The 21,293-nt window shown below is 40.2% G+C and overlaps 1 protein-coding gene across 2 annotated transcripts; it reads right to left on the reverse strand.

The window, feature by feature from the left end:
• Positions 1-777: 777 nt before the first annotated feature.
• On the reverse strand, positions 778-15,636 carry josd1 (Josephin domain containing 1). 2 transcript variants are annotated; one of them, XM_086302937.1, is made up of 5 exons: positions 15,492-15,636; positions 14,075-14,938; positions 13,840-13,968; positions 11,361-11,555; positions 778-4,973 (listed from the first exon to the last, which is right to left on the reverse strand). In XM_086302937.1, the coding sequence occupies exons 2-5, from the start codon at positions 14,443-14,445 to the stop codon at positions 4,874-4,876; spliced, it is 795 nt and encodes a 264-aa protein (XP_086159063.1). In that variant the 5' UTR covers positions 14,446-14,938; positions 15,492-15,636; the 3' UTR covers positions 778-4,873. The 2 variants fall into 2 exon arrangements, with proteins under 2 accessions (XP_086159063.1, XP_086159064.1); XM_086302938.1 differs by lacking the exon at positions 15,492-15,636 and adding an exon at positions 15,388-15,487.
• Between the last annotated feature and the right edge of the window lie 5,657 nt (positions 15,637-21,293).

Here is a 21,293-nt window from a genome sequence, read left to right on the forward strand (position 1 = left end):
GCAGGTCTGGGCTTGCGAAGCAAATGTTTAATGTTTAACTGTAAACCTTCATGTTGGAGAGGAGGTAGGGATACAGCTGTCAGATGGAGTTATCATTTTTTTAAACAACATTATTAGTGCATCTCAGAAAATTAGAATATTGTAAAAATGTTTGTTATGTCCCCACAGGCCTACTTGTTGTTCCTAGAGTATTTAAAAGTAGAATGGGAGGGAGAGCCTTCAGTTTTCAGGCCCCTCTTCTGTGGAACCAGCTTCCAGTTTGGATTCGGGAGACAGACACTATCTCTACTTTTAAGATTAGGCTTAAAACTTTCCTTTTTTCTAAAGCATATAGTTAGGGCTGGACCAGGTGACCCTGAATCCTCCCTTTGTTATGCTGCAATAGATGTAGGCTGCCGGGGGATTCCCATGATGCATTGAGTTTTTCCTTTCCAGTCACCTTTCTCACTCACTATGTATTAATAGACCTCTCTGCATTGAATCATATCTGTTATTAACCTCTGTCTCTCTTCCACACCATGTCTTTATCCTGTCTTCCTTCTCTCACCCCAACCGGTCGCAGCAGATGGCCGCCCCTCCCTGAGCCTGGTTCTGCCGGAGGTTTCTTCCTGTTAAAAGGGAGTTTTTCCTTCCCACTGTCGCCAAAGTGCTTGCTCATAGGGGGTCATATGATTGTTGGGTTTTTCTCTGTATCTATGAAGCGCCTTGAGGCGACTTTTGTTGTGATTTGGCGCTATATAAATAAAATTGAATTGAATTGAATTGAATTTAGTTCAAAAAGGCAAGCTTTCATTTATTATATATGCATTACATGTAAGGTGAAATATATTGTCTTTTCTCTGTTATAATTTATATTATTGCATTTTTTGACTTACAAAAATCTTTTCAGTTTGATGAGTCCGCCAGTATCAATACTGTGTCTAGTTCAGCACATGCAACCACTGTTCAGTAGCTCAGCGATCTTCCCCAATCATGAGGAAGACTGCTGACTTGACAGTTGTCCAGAGCCACAGAAGGTCATTGCTGCATAGATTGTCTGTCGGAAAAAGTGGACAAACAAAAAGGATGACCAGTCTTCAGATGATTGTGTGTTAGAAGAGCTTTGCAATCAGTGGACTGTAGCTGGTGTTAGTGCATTAGGAGGCACCACAAGCAGACATCTTTAGGAATAGCGGGGAACAGTCACACACTAATTTTTTGCACTTCATTTTGAAATTAAGGCGGTAGAGCACACGAGTCACATACAACTCACTTTGATCTTAGGTGCGATGGCGCAGTGACATTACAGGATAAATGTGTAAAATTACAGAAAGAGTTTGGGTAGTTTATTGCCCAGGCTGTCCTGTTTGTTTGTTTTTTAATCATTAATTCACAGAAATGTTTCTTCTGTGAATTATTTTACTGTGGACTCACAGAAAAATAAATAAATAAATGAAAAATTAAAAAAAACTTACATGATTTAATTTAATAATTTGGTGTAGTATTAATGGTATTTATTTTGGGCGGTGGTGAGGTCTTTACCAATAGGAAAAGCTTTCAAACTAAAAGTTCAAAAACTATCCTCCACTTAATGTTTTCCAAAGTCTTTGCTGGGCTGATCCTGCTCCCTGGGCCTTATCGTTGTTTGGAGGAAGAGTGGGAGAGGCACAGAATCCAGTGGGAAGTTTCCACGGTCTGTGATGATGCTGATGTTGTTGGTGGCTGGCCCACTGTGTGTTATGAAGTCCAAAGTCAACACAATCGTCTTCATGGTTCCATCTGCTGACATGCTTTATGGAAACACAGATCTCCTTTTCCAGTAGGACTTAGCATCTACCTCCAGTGCCAGAACTGCTACCGAATGTTGAACACCTTATTGTGTTTCATTGGCCAACCAGCTCCTGACCTGAACCCTGTAGAGAATTCATCTACAGGGTCAAAGCCACCTGGGCTTCAATAACACCTCAGCAGAGCCACGATGCACTAATGCAGCAGTTCTTGGTAAAGGAGTCCAAACAAAAAACTGAGTAGAAGTGAACAAACTTTTCAAGAGAAAAATAGTCGGAAAAACTGGATTTCTGATTTTCATGAGCTTACATGAAGATCATCAAGTTGGGGGGGAAAAAAGATTTGAAATATTTCACTTGAAGTATGACGAATATATAAGGTATGAAGGCTTACATTCTCTGACGCACCACAATTTCCCTGTGAAATGAACAAATGTTCTAAAGGGCAACATGTCATTGTAAAAGTGAGACATACTTTCCACACACTCACTGAGGCTCAGAATAGCAACATTATAATCTACATGTAACCCAACAATGACCCTTTGAAAGCAAATAGACACCCATTTAATACACCCACACACCAGCTTATACATAAAGTGCCAATATAAGCATTTTATTTCTATTGAAAAGAAAATTACAGTGACAATCAGGGTCCTTTAATAGGAAGGGCTAAATGGATTGTCATGGCAAAAAAAAAGAAGAAAAAGGCAAATGCTGAGTGCAAATGTGCCACACTAGTCACGACGTGATTGGGCTGAAAACTCTCCACAAATTACTGACGATTGCTCGGCTTGGATATAACGAGGTGGTGATGGCCAACAGCCTGCGCTGGAGTCACTCTAAAATAAGACATGCACCATTAAAATAAAGTAATCTTTTTTCCTATAAAAGTCATTTCAAACGTTTGAATAGAACATAAAGTCCTTGGCGGCAAAACTGAAAATATCATTACAGATTAGTTTCTTTGCTTACTAGATTTCTCGTCGGTGCTTTGGAATTAACCTCCTGAAGTGGCGCCAAACTGCACAGCCCCCCCGTCAATATTTCAGAGCAACGTATATCTATATGTTTCTTTCAATGTAAACAAGTTAAGGCCAATATTGTCGTCAACAGACAATACATTTATAGTAGCAAACAGTTTTAACAGTTGATAAATACGAAAAGCTACAACAGCAGAATCTCTCATTAGGCTCATTTCACTACACTTTCCCACAGCACGCGTAAAGGCTGGAAATTTGGGACACTTTCCGACTTACACTTTCTTTACCTGACACCTCCTAAAGATCTTCAAGCTTTTTTTTAAGTTTCATTTCCCCTAAGCCACCAACAAAATCTTCCACAGATTGAAACTTCACGCAACAGAAGCAGCTGCGTAAGACTTGGTGGGACAATCGTTGACATTCTCTCAGAGCTGTATTTTGGCAGGATATTTATGAGAGGATACAGAGAAGGAGAATCTCTGCATAGGCTGAGCTCCAGTGCTACTGAGGACTGCTGTGGTGGGGACACTCGCAAGCCAAAGTAAGAGGTAGGGTGGGGGCTACAGTGGGTTGATAACTGTTGTGTCATCTGCGTGAAAGATCACTTTGAAGACGTATAACAAATGTTGGTGGCTCTGAGTAGAAGTCGGTGATGGAGGGAAACAAAATTATTTCCTCATATGCATGATCTCTCGTTAGCTGGCGACATTACAGAGTTTTACACACTCCCATTCTTTTGCCTTTAATACAATGCCATATTGCACCTCAGCAGATCTGAATTAACAACAAAAGCAATTCCTCCTCTAATTTGACACATGTATTTATATGCTGTATATGTATATGTAGAATACATATACATAAAAAAGCAACCCATCAGGAACAAATCGGCCTCTACAAAATATGGTGAAGTTTTTTCATTTTGTAATATGGAACAGGCTTTGCTGGTACACTTTTATCTATCCTTTAGACTTACATTTGAAATGTCACACTAAATTGATTATTATATGTAAAAGAATCCTGCTAAAGGTAAACACCACCTTTTCGGATATGCAAACTTAACTCTGTTGCAGTGATACTCTAACTTTGGGAGCTTATATAAATGTGATTTGGTTTTTTTTTTTTTAGGGAAAATGGACAAACTGAAGGTTGATGACTCTTGTGCTGACCAGTGTTTAAGCTAAATTAAAGCTGGACCCATTATGATTAATGATTGATTTAAAAGGAAAAAACAGTCATGGGGCATTGGCTTCTTAATCAAGGCATGCTATAAGAAGTTTGAGACTTCAGAAAAACTGGATAGGTGATGATGGTATGTCTTGCTTGACTGAAAATTAGGCGAACATCCACTAGAGGGTCTACTTGGCCAGGGTGCTGTTGCATTGCTTTGTTGCCATATAAAAGTGTTGTGTTGGCAGAGCCTCCGCAGCAAAGGCTCTGTCTGTGCCAGAAATGTTTGGGAGGTGTTGAAGTATACAAAGTTGGCAACGTGATCACTCACCGATTCTTACCAGTGACGTGAAAAAGACAGAGATGGAGTCACGCTGAGGCAACGAAGGGCACGCTTTGGTGAAAGTGATACGGACAAAGAGAAAGAGAGCTTTACAACACGAAGGGAAGGACACAAACACAAAGACACATCAGTGAACGTCATGACAGAAGCGGGGAGGATCACTGAAGGAGACAGGCACATGAACATAGCAGTTTTCATAAAGCCTGAACTCGAATGACTTTGGAAACTAGAAAAGTAAAAAGGGAAAAAAACAAAATCAAAAGATCAAAACTGACATTGAAAATATGCATCAATATAAAAAAAATCCACAAGAATAGCAGAAACAGGATAACACTTCAGAAGTCTTAGCTGTGTCGTGAGAAAGAGCTGTGATTCTTTGATTCTCCCTGTATGTAAAGTGTTTGCTTCCTTCATTGCATTGTATCTCGCCAGATAATTGTCCAGCAATGGCTGTGTAAACAAAACCTCCAAAAAAGGTGTGTGTGTGTGTAGTAGATATATATCTGCAAGTGTGCATCAAAGGGGTTTGGCTGAGCACAACAATGCTAGTTCCTCTTCCGTTTATTCTGCGATTGGACTGCTGGCCCAGTTAGAGCTGTGGTAGGCTGGTTAAACCCTTAGCCATCAGATCGCCATGTCTGGTGCGCCTCCACTTCCTCTGAGACGACTAGCAGGAGTTCACAGTTCTTCCCTCGTAGCTGCTGGTGGAGAAACTTCCTGAGAATGTGATAAAAATCAAACAAAGAATGACATTTTTTTAAATTAAAGTGAAAGTGATTAAAGTGAAACAACAACAACAAAATTAACAAGGTGTACGCTGATGTAAAGCTTCAATGAATTATTTTTTAGCCCAGCAGAACAAGTTGTAAACCACAATACAAGTTGTAATTCAAGTTGTTCAGGTTCAGTGAATAGCTTGAAATGAACTGCCAGAGGTTAAAAAAAAGTAAAGGTTACCCAAAACTAAAGAAATAATGCAATTTTTCTTAAATGAATTATACTAAAAGGCCTTTTTCATGGAACATAAAATGGGTTAACAATTTAAACTGTTCTGCAGCAACGGAGGTTTATCAAGCCTTGAAACCTGGTGTTCCAACCCTCTGTCTACATAAACACTGGAACACACTGGATCCATACCCTCTTGAGCATCGGTTGAACAGTATTGCGCTGCATAAAATAGTGTGTTGCTACAAAAATGGTGAGAAAAAGGCAATTAATAATGGAAGATGTCTGGCGCACCCAAAGCCACACCTGAATCAGACGACAAGTTTCTGAGAGTTAACAGCTTGCGTGATAGGCGGCTCAGAGGACAACAGCTTCAAGCACAGCTTAATAGTGGTCGTAGTAAGCAAGTCTCAGTCTGAACTGTGATGAGGAGACTTCGAGCGGACAAGTTGCAGCAAGAAAAATATAGTTAAGACATCAGAATAAGACAAAGAGGTTTGCCTGGCCATGAAACATTGCCAATGGACTATGGGCAGAAATCTGTGCCATCAGAAACTGAATTTGAATAAGTTAAATTTGAATTTGAATTGCTCAGATTGAATCTGAATTGTAACTTGAATAAATGCTTTTGAAAACCGAATTTGAATTAGTCTAATTTGAAATTGAATTTATGGTTTGAAAATGATCATCACTAAATTGAAATTGAATTTTATATTTTGAAAATGAATTGATTTGCTTTGAAACTGCATTTTATCCTTTAAAAATTCAGCTCTCGAATACTTTCAGTTTCACTTCTCACCATTCAGTTTCAGTTCTACAATTCAATTTCAGTTCCAAAATTCAGTTTTTTGGAACTTACATCCGGTTCCGGTTCAAGCGCAGATTAATAGAACTACGTTTTACTAGCGGACCGAAAGTGTTACCGACGGGAATCTACAGCGTCTTGAGCTGAATTAAGACTTCAGAAGTCATTCGTCATGTCGAATGACCAGCGGATAAACTCTCAGGTTGGTAATAAATGTATTACATGTATAAGAACAAGCGTCATGTTAACAAATGATAGCCGTACGGTAACTTTTATGCTTATTGTAGCTGCTAGCTAAAAACGCTAATTTAGCATAGTTTGCCCTGAATTCAGCTTTGACAACAAATATGATCGACTGTTTCTAGTAGAATTCCAAAGTTGTCATCTTGGACCCTCTCAGAGTACCCCCTCTGTATGCTTGCAGAGACCCCTACAGTAGGGAAACATGCAAAACGGTGTCCAAACCTTTGTGTTTTAGCTTTATTTATGTCTTACACAGCATCCCAACTCTTTAGCTAACTTAATAACTTTAGCTAAAGTGAATAGTTAGTCTAATTCATTAGTGCAGCATTACTGGATCACCTCTGTTTGAAGTGATATAATATGATATACAACTTTCACTGTGTTTAACTACCATAATAATTCTACTTAATTAATTTTTTTTTTTAAACATACTGCTCCATTAATATGTTTGACAGGCTGAAGTTGTCGGGTCACCTCCTAAATCGACCATCTTTTACAGGTGTTTTGTGCCAGAAATGGAGTGTCCACTGAAGACTGAAGATACTGAATCTCTACGCCTTGCAATCCATCCCTCTTGTGCCTTCATCTAGACAAGAGACAAACTTAACCACTCTCATATGCTCTGTACCTACATCACCTTCCCTGACAGTCGTAGCTTGGCTCATCTGAGGGTGAAATTATAAGAATGTGTTATTTTGCAAAGTGCTCTCTAGGGTTCCTAAATAAAATATGGCATTGAGGTCTTTTGAATTAATCCCTTCTTCTGAAATATAAGAACCTCTCCTGGTTTTAATGGCACTTTGGATTTCCTTACTTTCTGTTCCACTCCCAACCCCAAATAGATGCTGACAAGCTGCCACAGTAACATGGAAGAGGGAAAGAAGTTGGAAAGGACTACTACAAATAAACCTAATGCCTAACAATGTAAAATAAGAACAATAATAAAGATAAGATGAAGTAACAAGTTTTTAGTTTTTTGTTTATTCCAAATGATCATCCAGATGTCTGTGACATGTGATGACAAACACCATAATGGAAGGCCTTAGTCATCACATGCTTAAACTCATATTTTTGCATATGCTGAACAGGCAGTCAGACATGCTGTAACTGTGGGGTAGAAAACAGCATAAACACCATACGGCAGGGGTCTCAAACTCCAGTCCTCGAGGGCATGGAAAAGTTGCATGACACCGGCCCTCGAGGACTGGAGTTTGAGACCCCTGTCATATGGAATATGACAGGGGTGGTTGAACTGCATGAAGACTCTGAAGTTTCTCTTCTCTTCTGGCAGGACAGGAATGTGGCCTTGTCCTGTGAGCCACTGTAAGGATGTACTTAGAGTAGAACTGGACTGTCACCAGCCTCAGGCTCTTCACCCTTTTCAAAGACAAAGAAGTCATTTAGATAAAATATTAGATATTGTTTACCTGTAAATGCACAAAGTAAATTTAGAAATGTAATTATTGTTAAGAGTGAACAAGCACTGATTGTGTAATCTACAGCTGTGGCCAAACGTTTAGAGAATGAGAAGTGTTGTTTGCTTATTTACAAAGTTTGCTGTTTCAGTGATAGTTGTATATCATATTATATCACTTCAAACAGAGGTGATCCAGTAATGCTGCGCTAATGAATTAGGCTACCTATTCACTTTAGCTAAAGTTATTAAGTTAGCTAAAGAGTTGGGATGCTGTGTAAGACATAAATAAAGCTAAAATACAAAGGTTTGGACACCGTTTTGCATGTTTCCCTACTGTAGGGGTCTCTGCAAGCATACAGAGGGGGTACTCTGAGAGGGTCCAAGATGACAACTTTGGAATTCTACTAGAAACAGTCGATCATATTTGTTGTCAAAGCTGAATTCAGGGCAAACTACGCTAAATTAGCGTTTTTAGCTAGCAGCTGCAATAAGCATAAAAGTTACCGTACGGCTATCATTTGTTAACATGACGCTTGTTCTTATACATGTAGTACATTTATTACCAACCTGAGAGTTTATCCGCTGGTCACTCGACATGACGAATGACTTCTGAAGTCTTAATTCAGCTCAAGACGCTGTAGATTCCCGTCAGTAACACTTTAGGTCCGCTAGTAAAACGTAGTTCTATTAATCTGCGCTTGAACCGGAACCGGATGTAAGTTCCAAAAAACTGAATTTTGGAACTGAAATTGAATTGTAGAACTGAAACTGAATGGTGAGAAGTGAAATTGAAAGTATTCGAGAGCTGAATTTTTAAAGGATAAAATGCAGTTTCAAAGCAAATCAATTCATTTTCAAAATATAAAATTCAATTTCAATTTAGTGATGATCATTTTCAAACCATAAATTCAATTTCAAATTAGACTAATTCAAATTCGGTTTTCAAAAGCATTTATTCAAGTTACAATTCAGATTCAATCTGAGCAATTCAAATTCAAATTTAACTTATTCAAATTCAGTTTCTGATGGCACAGATTTCTGCCCATAATGGACCACTGAAGACTGGAAGATGGTATTATGGACTGGATCAAAATTTGAAATCATCACACAAGATATTTGTACGGCATCAAGTAGGCGAAAGGACAACTGTCAAACATGGAAGAGGAAGTGTGATGGTCTGGAGCTGTTTTGCTGGACCCAGTGTCGGTGACTTGCACAAAGGGTGTTACCACAGCGCCATGCAGTACCCTCTGGTCAGGGGTTCATCCTACAGCAAGATGATGACCCAAAACATAAGTCCAAGCTATACCAGAGCTACCTCAGGAAAAAAGAGCAAGACGGTAAGCTTGAAAACATGGAGTGGCCAGCACAGTCTCCAGACTTAAAGCCCATCAAGCTGGTTTGGGATGAACTGGACAGAAGAGTGAAAGCAAAGCAACCTACTGCCACACATTTATGGGAACTTCTGCAACAGATATTGTAAGAACTTTTCGAAGAATATTTAATTTCTATTGTAGAAAGAATGCCACGGGTGTGTTCAGCTGTTATATCTGCCAATGGTGGCTACTTTGATGAGTCAAAAGTTTAGAATACATTTTGGTCTATAAATTGATTCCATGATTTATTTTTTTTTACTCAAATTGCTTATTTCTACTATGCTTTCATCTTAGAGTGCAATGAGACATTAAACTGCATAATTTTCAATTCTAAAACGTTTGACTGGTAGTGTATGTCTGATTAAACCGTGTCTTTTCCATGCATGCTCAACTTGCACATAGAGGCTCAGGCAAATAGTCTTTTGCACATTTACAACCACATGCTAACATGTTCTTTTTTAACTTTATATTTTCAGTGTACACTGAGGGCCATGGGAGCATTGCGATTTCAAATTCCTGTGTATAACTCTACATATGGTCTTCAACAATAAAGCTGACCTTGATTTGACTTTGTTAGTATGTGTATAGAATGGGCAATGTCACCAAGTTTGTCAGAGTAAACCACGGTGTGCCCACCACGAGACTGCTCGTAACAACAAACCTAATCAAACACTTGAATTACCCTTGACCAGCTGAACATGGACATTTTAAAGAAGCTAACAAAGGAAAAGTGATTAAAGTGAAAGCTATCCAGAGCTTAGAGTCAGCCTTGGTATGATCAGTGAAAAACCCCAAAAAACATTAAAGCAGCCAACAAGGAAAACTTGTTTGGTTAAATGTATAATATATATAAATATTTGTTATTGATATATACATATCAATAACATATCAAATATATCAGGTAAAAGTGGGTGTACAACAACCCATTTTAAGTTGTTTATTAGTTAGTTATTTGTACCTCTTCTTAGTAGCAGGGCTCTTTATTTTTATTGCTTAGGGGAGAGAAGATTCTGCAACGCGTGCACCAGGTATAGCGGAATGGTTCAGTTTGTCCCCAGTATACCTTTTTTGCTTTCTTCTGACCACTACTCATGCTAGGGCCTTCATCTGGGCTGGAATTTTCTCCAGGACGCAGGTCATATTGACTATGTTTTCTTTTAAAATATTTATCTATTGCTATTACACGCTGCATTATCTCACATGACTATTATGTCATTTCTTCTTTATTTTCTTCTGTTTTACTGGCAGTTGGCAGCCCATTTAATTAGAGCAGGAAGTTGTACTGCCCTCTAGTGGAAAAGAATGTACCTGTTCTGCCCGATCGCTTTGAGCAGCGGTCCCCAACCCCCGGGCCTCGGACCGGTACCGGTCCGTGAGTCGTTTGGTACCGGGCCACGAGAGTTGAGGCTCAGGTGTGAAATGTATGGTTTTCAGGGTTTTCAGCGTTATTTTGTTATCGTTTTTATCGTTAACTCGATTTTCCTGGGTCTTTTCACGTGTGTTATGAATAAATCTTCTTTTTTTCGGTACCGGTACTAGTTTTATTTTGTTGTATTTATCCGCGACACCCTAAAGGCCGGTCCGTGAAAATATTGTCGGGCAGAAACCGGTCCGTGGCGCAAAAAAGGTTGGGGACCGCTGGCTTAGAGTACTAATCAGGTGGAACCAGATTATCTTCCACAGCACACCTGATCATTTCTCGCGGCACACAGTGGTTGGGAAACACTGGTCTACAAGACACAGCCCTCTGCCCTGACCTCTGTCTACACTTTCTGATGAGTTTATAATCTCACTCATTCATTTCAGGACATATGTAATAAAACATTAAGACTATATGGTAAAGTTAGGTCATTCTAAGTAAGTAGCATGAGGTTTTATCACTATAATAGATGGCTAGAACATTTTTGTGGATCAACATGGCTGTCTTGGGCCTTTACAGATCCTCGAGTCATCTAGAATCGTTATGAGGTACATTTCGTCATGAGATGATGAGCTTGATGGTCCGTGCGGCTGTCCGCGTGCCTCTATCGTCTACAGATTTTACATTACAATGCAATAACTATGCATGCACCCCAGGCAGCAGACTTCAAAGAACTACAACAGGAATAACTACTCATCTGTGATGCATTAGTTGTCCATGTACATGCAGAGCATCATCAAGGCTTCACACTTACTTCTAACATGGAGCTAACTGTACATTTCTCAGCTAGATCCTCTCCACTGGCACATCTATTAGTTTTTAAAACTTCATGACAACAAAATTATAAAACAACACAGCTGCTGCTGCTACACATGCACACACTCCCCATCCCTCTCACCTGAGCTCATCCGGATTGCCAATTGGTTGAGGGCTACGTAGCTTGGAGTCCAAGTTGTAGTAGACTCCTCCCACCTCTCTGACGCCTATCCAGTGCTGGCGCTTAAGCGGCAACCGGAGGGGCCCCCAGCGCAGATTGGACGGTACGTTCAGGATGAAGCCCTCCACGTTGGACAGTTCAATATTGCCAACATCCCTAAAAAAATATATATTTTTAATAATAACAATAACAACAACAACAATATTAGTAACACTAATAATACATATATATTACATGACTATTTGAAAATATTTGTATTTACTTTTTTTAAAGATTTTTTTTTTTGGCCTTTATTGGATGGAGACAGTGTAGATTGAAAGGAAAGTGGGGATTGAGAGAGGGGAAGACAAAGGGCTGCGGGTCGGACTCGAACCCGGGCCTACTGCTCTCCAGCCATACAGCATTTTTGTTACCTGTCATTATTTGGGCTTGCATTTACTTGAGCAATATATATATATATTTATTTTTACATTGAAACTTTCAGCTATGTTCAGATAAAATGCACTTACAAGTGTAGTCACAACACAAAGGTCCATTCTAAGTCAGGAAGTCCAGAAAAAAAAACCCTGTGATAAACCATCCGCAGTAACAATCACAAGCAAAGCTATTCAGCTATGTACAGGACATCGCAAGAGACTGCGTAGAATACCAGAGAGAAGCATTCTTGCAGCCAGAAGTTTAAACAAACCAGGAAGGCGTATCCATTTTCAAATGAAACAAACAGGTTATATGGCACACATGCTTACGGCACTGCAAAGCACTCTTGATTTTTTATCAGTTCCCATTGATGACTGTAACGAACACTGTGTAACTCAACTGCGCTGACCTTTGTGCAGTTTGTGTAGCGACATGTGTTGCAAACTTTGCATCTGTCAAAATTCAAAACTGTCATTAACTGGCAAACGAAGACTGAAGTGGAGACTGTGAAGTTTTAGTGCTTGAATGCCTGCCACACCTACGCTCCAGTATCAGAGCACACTTCTAAACACAGTTGACTGTACACTGATGATAATACTACACGAGGACAATGATCAACCAATCAGATTTAATAAAAACTCAGAGTTTGTGGGTTTTCTGCTCCAGAAAGAGAGCTAACTTAAACTCGGGGTCTATTATTGGAGTAACAGACTCTGAGACCGCTGGCAGGTTTTCTTCAACAAACTCTGAGCACATACTGAAATGTATTAATTTAAGAAGTTTACAAATATTATAATCCCACTGATATGTTAGCTTAGTATTTGTTCTATTTAACCTGAGTGCTTATAGAATTGATCTTTTCATCTGTGATTCTGTGGACAATAAGTCATCTCTGAGGCTGTCTGGTGAGGGTTCTCGTTGAGGGACATTCACATTTCTGGATTAAAACGAAGGCTCTGCGTTTTCTTTACCCAATGCTGGTACCTTTTTTTTTCATTACACATGCTGAACTGCTAGAAAAAACCTCAAGAGGTTTTTTTAACCTGCTCTGTGGATCAGGGCACCAGATTTCCTTGTCTTATCAATCACTTGTCCTCTCATAAGTGACCTTATTATTTTGCTCCCTTCCAAAAATAAATGATATTTATAAATACTCCAGTTGTGGGTTGGAGCTTTTAAGCACACTTTTTTCACCGTGGTCCAAATACTTAAAAATATCTTGGCTGCAAGTGTTTACCGCATCAAAAATCCCCTGTGAGTAGAGTTATAAAAACAGCCTCAGGTCACAGGAACTTCATAAACATAACCAAAGAATAAAAAGAAGTCATGTCTTCTCTTGTCGAGAAATCCAAAATGAGAGAGCGCTTAAGTGCTAGTCCATTCATCGCGTTGTTTTCTCGCCTCAGTCTCCGGTTAACGTGCCAGCAACCGAATGTTTACAACATGTAAGCATGTAAAGCCTTAGTTACATGCAAAAAAGAGGTGAATCTCCACTGTGTTATGCCAAACAACAACAGCGCGCATCTGCAGAGCTCAAAAAGAGAAAAACAGGAATGGGTTTTATCGATATAGCAAGTCTGTGTTTGGTGCTGCTGTCAACAGTCATGTAAGACTGATAATGAAGGAAGAAGGAATGCTGATAAAACCGACTCAAACTTTATCAACCACAGGAAGCACTGACTAATCACAGGGATCACTCAGGACCCTGCTGATGAGGTGGCTGAGGTGCAGATGAAAACAAGGGGTGCCTCCTTTTTAGTATTGACAATATATGTGCACTCTAGCGAGATAAGAGAGGAACAAGTGTAAACAAGTACAGATAAGCAACAATAGACTGATTGCTTTTCTTTGGTTTGGGTTTCCTCAGCCTAACATTGACTATTTTGGGAAACAATCAGGGGTAGAAGTCATGAGGCAAATTGCAGTTACAACGTAAGCAAATGGAAATAAATCTATTAAATCAATACTAGATTAAATATGATTTATCCATGCTAAGGCTTCTTTTGTTGCTACTCCTACATACCTTCTTTTATCCCACCAAACTGCCTCAAACCCTCGGGTCTGCAGGGCTGCCATAATGACATTGACGTCATAGTTCCCGTTTCCCAGCATGCTCTTTTTGTGAGGCGTCACCATAGTGCTGGGAGAGAGCCTGCAACAAGTCGACAAAAGGGATCGTCCACAGATCACTTAGTCAGATTGTATTTACGAAACATTTTATGCACACCTTAACACTTTTAATCCACATACTGTCTCACCTCTGGTAGATCTCCTGCAGGGTGTCTCGGCTGAAGGCTGTCCCATCCTGGAAGACGTTATTGAGTGCGTGCAGGGCACACAGCTCCCGCCGTTGCTTTTCGTGATAAATGGCCGGAGGCACCAAAGAAGCTTGGGGAGGAGCTGGCGAGGTGAGTGAAGAAGAGGACGATGAGAGATCTTGCTGCTGAGTTTCCCTGGGATCCCTGGACCTCTTCTCCTCTGCTCCCACCACCGCCTCCCCTCCTCCTCCCCCTCCACTTCCTCCACCACCTTTCTGTTTGCTGACCTTCCAGGGCATGCACCCCAGCTCCTGCAGGCTGCCTCGCCCCTTCCCCTTCCACTCACCGGCTGGATACGGAGCACTTCCCATCCCTGGATGTTCACCACCGCCAGCGCTGTCGCCGCCCCCACCTCCACCGGTACCTCCTTCAGCTCCACAACTACTAATGTCAGGACACTACATGAACATCATGACAACCATTTGCGTGATAACCTCTCAGCCACTTGGAAGAGAGGAGCTTGTATCTGGAGGGAGGGTAAATGAGACCTGTGGCTCTCAAACACCGCAAAACCTTCTTTCTGTCTCTTTCCCACTAAAGGACAGATGTGCAGAAAGATCGCTATGAGTGACCAAGTATAACCAGCAAAGATACTCTAGATACTCCAAAATGACAGACTAGTCCTCCAACAGCACAGCGGTGTCATCAATCATAGTGCCGTCACTCTTTGCGTTTTCCACTTCCTCCATCCTCTATGTGCTGACAGCTCTTTCCATCTAAAGCCTATAGCTTAGCAGGTCTTTCCATCCTCCAAGACTTGCTGACGGCAAAGCTACAGTTCCACAGGAACAGAGGAGTCACACACTGTGGAGAAAAATACAGTCAATAAGCAACTGAAATGCAAAAAATAAACACACTGTATTAAAAAGGAAAGGAAGGTCACGTGTTTTTCCTCATAATTTAGCTATTACACATAATAACACAAGTCCCCAAATCACACCTCGGATATGGTTGGTTAAAGAATAGCTGCCAAATCGGCCTAAACAACACGGTGAAGCACCACTGAATACGCTGTTACATTATTTAGAGCTTCAGTTGGTCAGCAGAGCTCAAATGAAGGGAAGGTAAACATTTCGAGCAGCTTTGAACTGGATAGAGGAAGCAAGCTGTTCACTGAGCTAGCAACATTTGACAAGAGCTACACGTTAATGTGAAGCTTACACAGCGTTAAGGAGACATAGCAAATATATTCCCCTAATAGCAGGAAAAGAAGGTTTTAATCCGTGTTAGCAGATATCTGGCGTTGTTCTTACTGCTGCTCTACGTGACTCCGTGTCTCCAGCAAACACAACCACAACGCCTCCTTTTATGATTTATAACTTCATTTTCTCTCGCCGACCACTTCCCCGCCCGTTACCTGCCGCTGGTGTCACAGCTGGGCTGCCGTAAACCGGTCTAAAACCCGAGTCTCCTCTGTCCTTTTCCCCCTAAAGGGTGCTCAGACCTTTGTCTTTGCCACTTTTTTCCTGTTGTGGCTCTCTCCTGTCTCTTTCTCCGTCCGTGCAGTCGCGGACATGCGCAGTAGCGCCTCCCTGGCTCCATATTGCTGTCACCGCCTGCGTCAGTAGACTGGAGCAGATCCTCCCCCGGGACTGCCAAAGCCTACCTTTCCCACTTTGTTCTCACCTGTAGTGCGCTTTTCATCACAATACTGCTGCACAAAGGGTTTAAATACGTATGAAAATATGTTTTACCATAGGAAACATCACCTGCTGTCTTCTTAAAGCAGTTCCAACTCTTAAACTTTACTTCATGAATGGGTCATACAAATGAGGACTGCTTTAGCCTCCTTTAGCTTATTGTTTAGCTTTGTCATTTTTGATTTAGTCTCACAACATAAAATTTGCCAGTCTGTAAATACTTAAGCTGCTTAAAAGTTAGATATTTTCCACTTGGTGGGAACTTAAAAGAAAAAAAAAAGTATTTCAGTTAAACAAACTAATGCCATATGCCTATGTCATTGTTCACTGGTTGAGCAAATTAATAGGACGGCTAAGTTTGAAATTTGTTTTTGGTACAAAATCTTCCCAAGAGGTTGATTCTGTTCATCTGGATGTAGCGTTTTCAGTGGGAGAAACGTCTCAGCTGACTGCAGTTTCCCCCAACCTTATAAACAGTACCTTTTCACAATGACTGCAACTAGCACCACTGAATGAACAATGGGCTGTGAGGTCAGTTCCTTGATCACTGGCTGGGGAAAACTTGCAGTCAGCTGAGACTGAAGAAGTAAAATGAATGAGCGACGAAACGTTTCTCCCACTGAAAACGCTGTCCAGATGAACAGAATCATCTTTTTGGGAATTCCTTACCGGGATGATCAAGCATGCATCAAGATGTTACAAAAACTTGATAAAAAGTATATGCAATATGTGCAACAAATTAACAGGAAACAATTGATGTGAAACACAACACTGCCTCTGAAGCAGTCTTAACATGATGGCCTTCTTGTGTTGTCCTTCATTAAAGAAAAGTGAGAGAACTGTCTCACCCCTTTATTTATTTTACTGACATTTAGAGGGACACAGGAGTTTTCTCTCTTAATTTAGCATTTTGATTTGAAGCTACTCTTTCGCAGTCACCACCAAGCACCAGGCGTCAAACCAACATTTATGATGTTAAACCAGTTCAACTGTACCTCAAAAACCCCACCAAAGGACGCCCTCTCTAAAGTAAAAGCACCGCAGACAGTGTGTTGCATTGTCACAAGAATTTGCATAGTCAGTTGGTGAAGCAGAGGACACCTTAATATATATATTTTCATGCTTCCTCCTGATTTGCATATAAACTGCTGGAATTGCAGCTCACACTACACCCATTAGAAAGCTGATCAGTTCATTTGTATATTTGCTTATCACCGAGAATAGCCAATAAACACAGTTTTCACTTTATACGTGTTGTTTTGTTACTCTTTATAGAATTTTATCAGAATTTTTACAGAATTTTATCATCTGTTCCTCTGATAATGTTTGATTAAAGCGGAGGGCAATCCGTTAAGTTTGTGCTGCAGGAAGAGTGAAATGATGTGTGAAGGAGAAACCCTGAGTTAACAAACAAAGTTTTTTTGTGATAAAATGTTTATTGTGTTTAGAGAAATGTAAAAAAAGAGTAAGGGAAAAAAGAAAGGAGGGGGAGAGGAACAGACAGAGAGGCACTGAGTACAATAAAGACTTCAAATTTTACGCAACATCTTCTTTAGCTTTGTGGGTTCAGGCTGCAGTTCAAGATAAGCAACATCCATGAAAATGAGCAACCACTGCTGCCAAGTGAGCAACTGAAGCTTCCTCCGTGTGGAAATCAACTTTGTAGCAGCTATTAAACCAGCTAAAAACACACTTTTCTGAGCCTCATGCACTCTTAATTGACACAAATCCCTTAAAATTGAAAAAAATGGGGAAATGGAACTGAAATATGTTATAAAGTAGAAAGATTTTCTTAAAACATTTCCAAAACGTGGACACTCCAGGACTTTCCCATGCCATGTCATAAAAGGTGGGTTGGCAAAGTCAGCCTTAAGTTTCATACTATAAAATCTTTGTGAAGTCATATATGTCCTATGTACAAAATAAAGAAATGTATTTGTTGATTATTAGGGTTCCTGGAGGACTGTTTAACGATGTCCCAAACACCGTCCCAGTAAAACTAGTGCTGAGGTCTTAAATATCTGTGCACCATAATGAATCCACTGGCAATGGAAGGTTTGTTCCTTTTCAATTTCATTTGGAAACTCTATGACTGTACCATTGACTTTAACAAATGAAGTCTGGCGACACAGATCAGGTGTCTATGTTGTGAATTAGTAACGGTAATATACTGAGTTCTTCACCTGTAAATACAGACCTCATTGTCTGCTGGGTGAATGACTTGGCATTTACTGTAAAAGTCAGTTTCGAATGTCTGTTTTCGAATTTGCATGTGTACTGTGGAATAACATTTGTGCTTCTCCTCTTGCTTTTTAGCTTTGCTGATTTTGTATTCAGAGAGGATATGAAAATGAGAAATGCTACAAGAGCAAAGAGCAAACAAATTTCCAAGAAGTGTGTACGTGTTATACAGTTTTAAAAGAAATACATACAAATAAATGTAGACTTACAATAGGTAAAGGTTAAGAACTTGAACCTGAGGCACAGGTAAAAATGAAAGACTGAGAAATGTTCGAGAGAAGGAGGGAGGCAGAGTAAGCGACAGCCTCCTCTGCTCTTCAGTTGCCCAAACACTTCTTATTCTTGTGAATCCAGCTCCACAAACCTTAACTGTCATCTTTCTCTTTCTTCTTCAACTCCTTTTCTTTATATTCTTTCTTTTTATTACTATGCATTTTCTCCTTGTGCTCCACCTCCATCTGTTCTATCGCCATTATTTTGAAAACCCTGGAGCATTTTTTTTGGGATGTTCTTTCTTAAGCAGCATTCCTGCAGCTCTTGATTCTTCTGCTCCAGGTTTTCCTTCTCCTTTTCAATTATTTCTTGTCATGCTCACGTTCTTTCTACCGTACGTTCCCGTCTTCATATTTTTGCTGCAGTTCCTTAAACTTTTCTCTCACTTCTTTATTCAGATGCGGTTCTTCTATCTGCCAGACGTTTTTGGACTAACACATTCACGGTCTTCATCCTTTGCTGTAACAAATCCCCTTCTGTGTTTTATATGTATACTTTGGATCACTATCTGCTTGGCCGAATGGCAGCATTTGGCAGAAAGTATTTTGGAAGACATCCAGGTAAATATTTCCATGTACTGCATAGGTGATGAAGCGGACGACACATTGACAGACAGCAACAACATGCTGCAATCTAAAGCCCAAAGACAGGACAATCACATTTAAAATTGACACTGGTGCTGATATGACTGTCATTCCTGACCATGTATTCAATGTGATGTTCACAGATGTAAAACCAGCTCTTTAGAAAGAAAAGATGCCCATACTTGTACAAGGTTTTATACCACTGGGCATGCTAGGGTTCACAAACCTAACACTACAGAAAGGAGAGAAACCAATATTTGTGATCAGTAACCTGCACTCTCCTGCTCAGGGCTAGCGGGCTCAGCTAGTTGCTAGTGGCTAACAGCCCCAAGTCATGAAAATGTATCGGGATGGATGACCAGAGAGCAGATCATTAAAGCTTGGTAAAGCTGCACTGTGCAGATGCCTCCTTTGTTGTGCATGATAACCTCTAGTTAAAAAGAGCATAATTGGTCATTCCTGCAGCTTTAAGAAACAGTGTCCTCAGCAGGCTACATGAGGGGTAGCTAAATGCATGCAGAACATGTGTGAGCCAAAATGAGCCATTGCTCCCAACAAATCTACTGGAGAGACCCAGGTGAGGGCAGACCTGTTTACAATCAAAGGGAAAATGTACTTGCAGGTAGTGGACTGTTGAAATGATATGCTGAAATGGCCAACCTCCACCACATAAAGTTTCCTGATATCACTGTCCATCTGAAATCCATGTTCGGATGTGACGGGGTGCCTGAGATCTTAAGGACTGGCAATGGCCCACAGTTCTCAGCGGATGATATGCCAAACTTTGCTGATACATACAGTTTCAAACATGTGATCAGCAGTGCACAGTACCCACAAACCAACGGGGAGGCTAAACAGGCTGTTCAAAAAGACCAGATCAGTACTTCTGCATATCTTGTCGTCCCACTTACAAATGTGTTTTAGCCCAGCTCAACGTTTGATTTGGTGCCAGCTTGGTTCCACTGTGCTGACCCAGCAGTGCTTCCCGACAGCGCAGCGGTCACTGTAAAGGACAAAGAGAGAATGAATTCACATCAGAGATTCTTCAACAGGCATCACTGTGCACAGGAGTTCAGTTATCCCCCCACGTGGGAACAGGCGTGGTTGAACTGCACTCTAGTTCCTTCCCTACAAAAACCAACACCTGGAACTTTTCCAAATAGCCCCACAGTCATAACCAAGTCAGGCAGAGCAGTTTTGAAACCACAGGACTGGACTGAACTTGTAGACAACTGCGCAAACAAGAGTTTATCCTTAGTTTGAAAGATAGAACTCAGTGGGAAAGCTACTGCATTATGATGAAACTTGGGCTGTTGTTGGGCTGTTGGGCTAAAAAGTTTGTTATCTTCAAAAGAAACAAAAGAACAAAGCAGCGTTCAAGTTAAGAATCTGTTCAACAGTAACCAAATCCAAAGTCAAATATTTTATGTTCTCCTTAAAAAGGGAGCTGGTGAGATGTTGGTTATGTAAGGAGGCCCAGAGGATTTTGGGTAACGTTGTTTTTGTTGTAGTAGGGGGCTCCAGTTCTAGTAGCCTCACATTGCAGGAATGAAGGGAGCCTTATACAGTGAAAACCTATAAAATATAAACTCAAGACTCTGAATCAACTTCATATATTATGTCTGCTTCATTTGTCATGAAATAACAGAACAGTCCTCACCTTTCCATGAAACTGAAGTAATTGTCGTCCAATTACCTATGAACCTCTGAATGTCAATACACACTGAAGGTAAAGTGGAAGAACTTAAAATCCATCTGGGGCCCCTGACTGAAGGGTGTCTCCTGGCCGGGTGGGTACCTAAAGAACAACCTGACTGATCCTGCCAGCAGCATGTGCTTGTCTTTGTTTAAGTACATGTGGTGATTACAGTAAAACTGTGAATGGTGCATAAAATCATTTATGGTTCCTTTGATTTCTCAGCCATTATTTGAATTACAATGGCAATCCGAGGGCTAATAAGTATAAAGTTTAAAGGAAAGCTAGATAGAAATCCAGACTTAGAAATCTAAGTGCACCAAACAGAAAATCCGGGGCTATGTATAAAAATTGACCTATTATTTTTTATTTGGTTTGCAGAACAATCTTTACCATAAAATAAAACACTGAATACTCTACAAATATAAATCCAAATAATCTGAATCAATAACTACATTACACACATCCATAAATACTTTTTTTTATTTACTTTTACCTAAATGCATCTGTTTGTCTTTCAAACTAAGAATTAGCATGTCAGTTTGGCTTTCTTTATTAAAAATCACATAAAACATACTTTATTGGATTAATTATATTACAAAGAAAAAAGACTGTAGTATTGCAAACATCAGACCGAAGTGAAAATCACATAGAAAAACGCGCTTCTTTATTTTGGAGACATACCTAATAATACCTATATAATACCTGTAGCTCCGTGTGTCCTG

Source organism: Aulonocara sp. 'chitande type north' Nkhata Bay, linkage group LG8 (genome assembly GCF_057382095.1).
Source record: "Aulonocara sp. 'chitande type north' Nkhata Bay isolate Kocher_YH1m ecotype deep benthic linkage group LG8, A_spYH_male_GT1.1, whole genome shotgun sequence".
NCBI classification, from domain to species: Eukaryota; Metazoa; Chordata; class Actinopteri; order Cichliformes; family Cichlidae; genus Aulonocara; species Aulonocara sp. 'chitande type north' Nkhata Bay.

Excerpts from the sequence above, each read along its gene's own strand:
- josd1 (XM_086302937.1), bottom strand. The coding sequence starts at position 14,445 with ATGGGAAGTGCTCCGTATCCAGCCGGTGAGTGGAAGGGGAAGGGGCGA. Across the intron at positions 11,556-13,839 it reads GTTTGGTGGGATAAAAGAAG|GGATGTTGGCAATATTGAAC; the intron begins GTATGTAGGAGT and ends ATATTTTTTTAG. Across the intron at positions 4,974-11,360 it reads GGCAATCCGGATGAGCTCAG|GAAGTTTCTCCACCAGCAGC; the intron begins GTGAGAGGGATG and ends TCACATTCTCAG.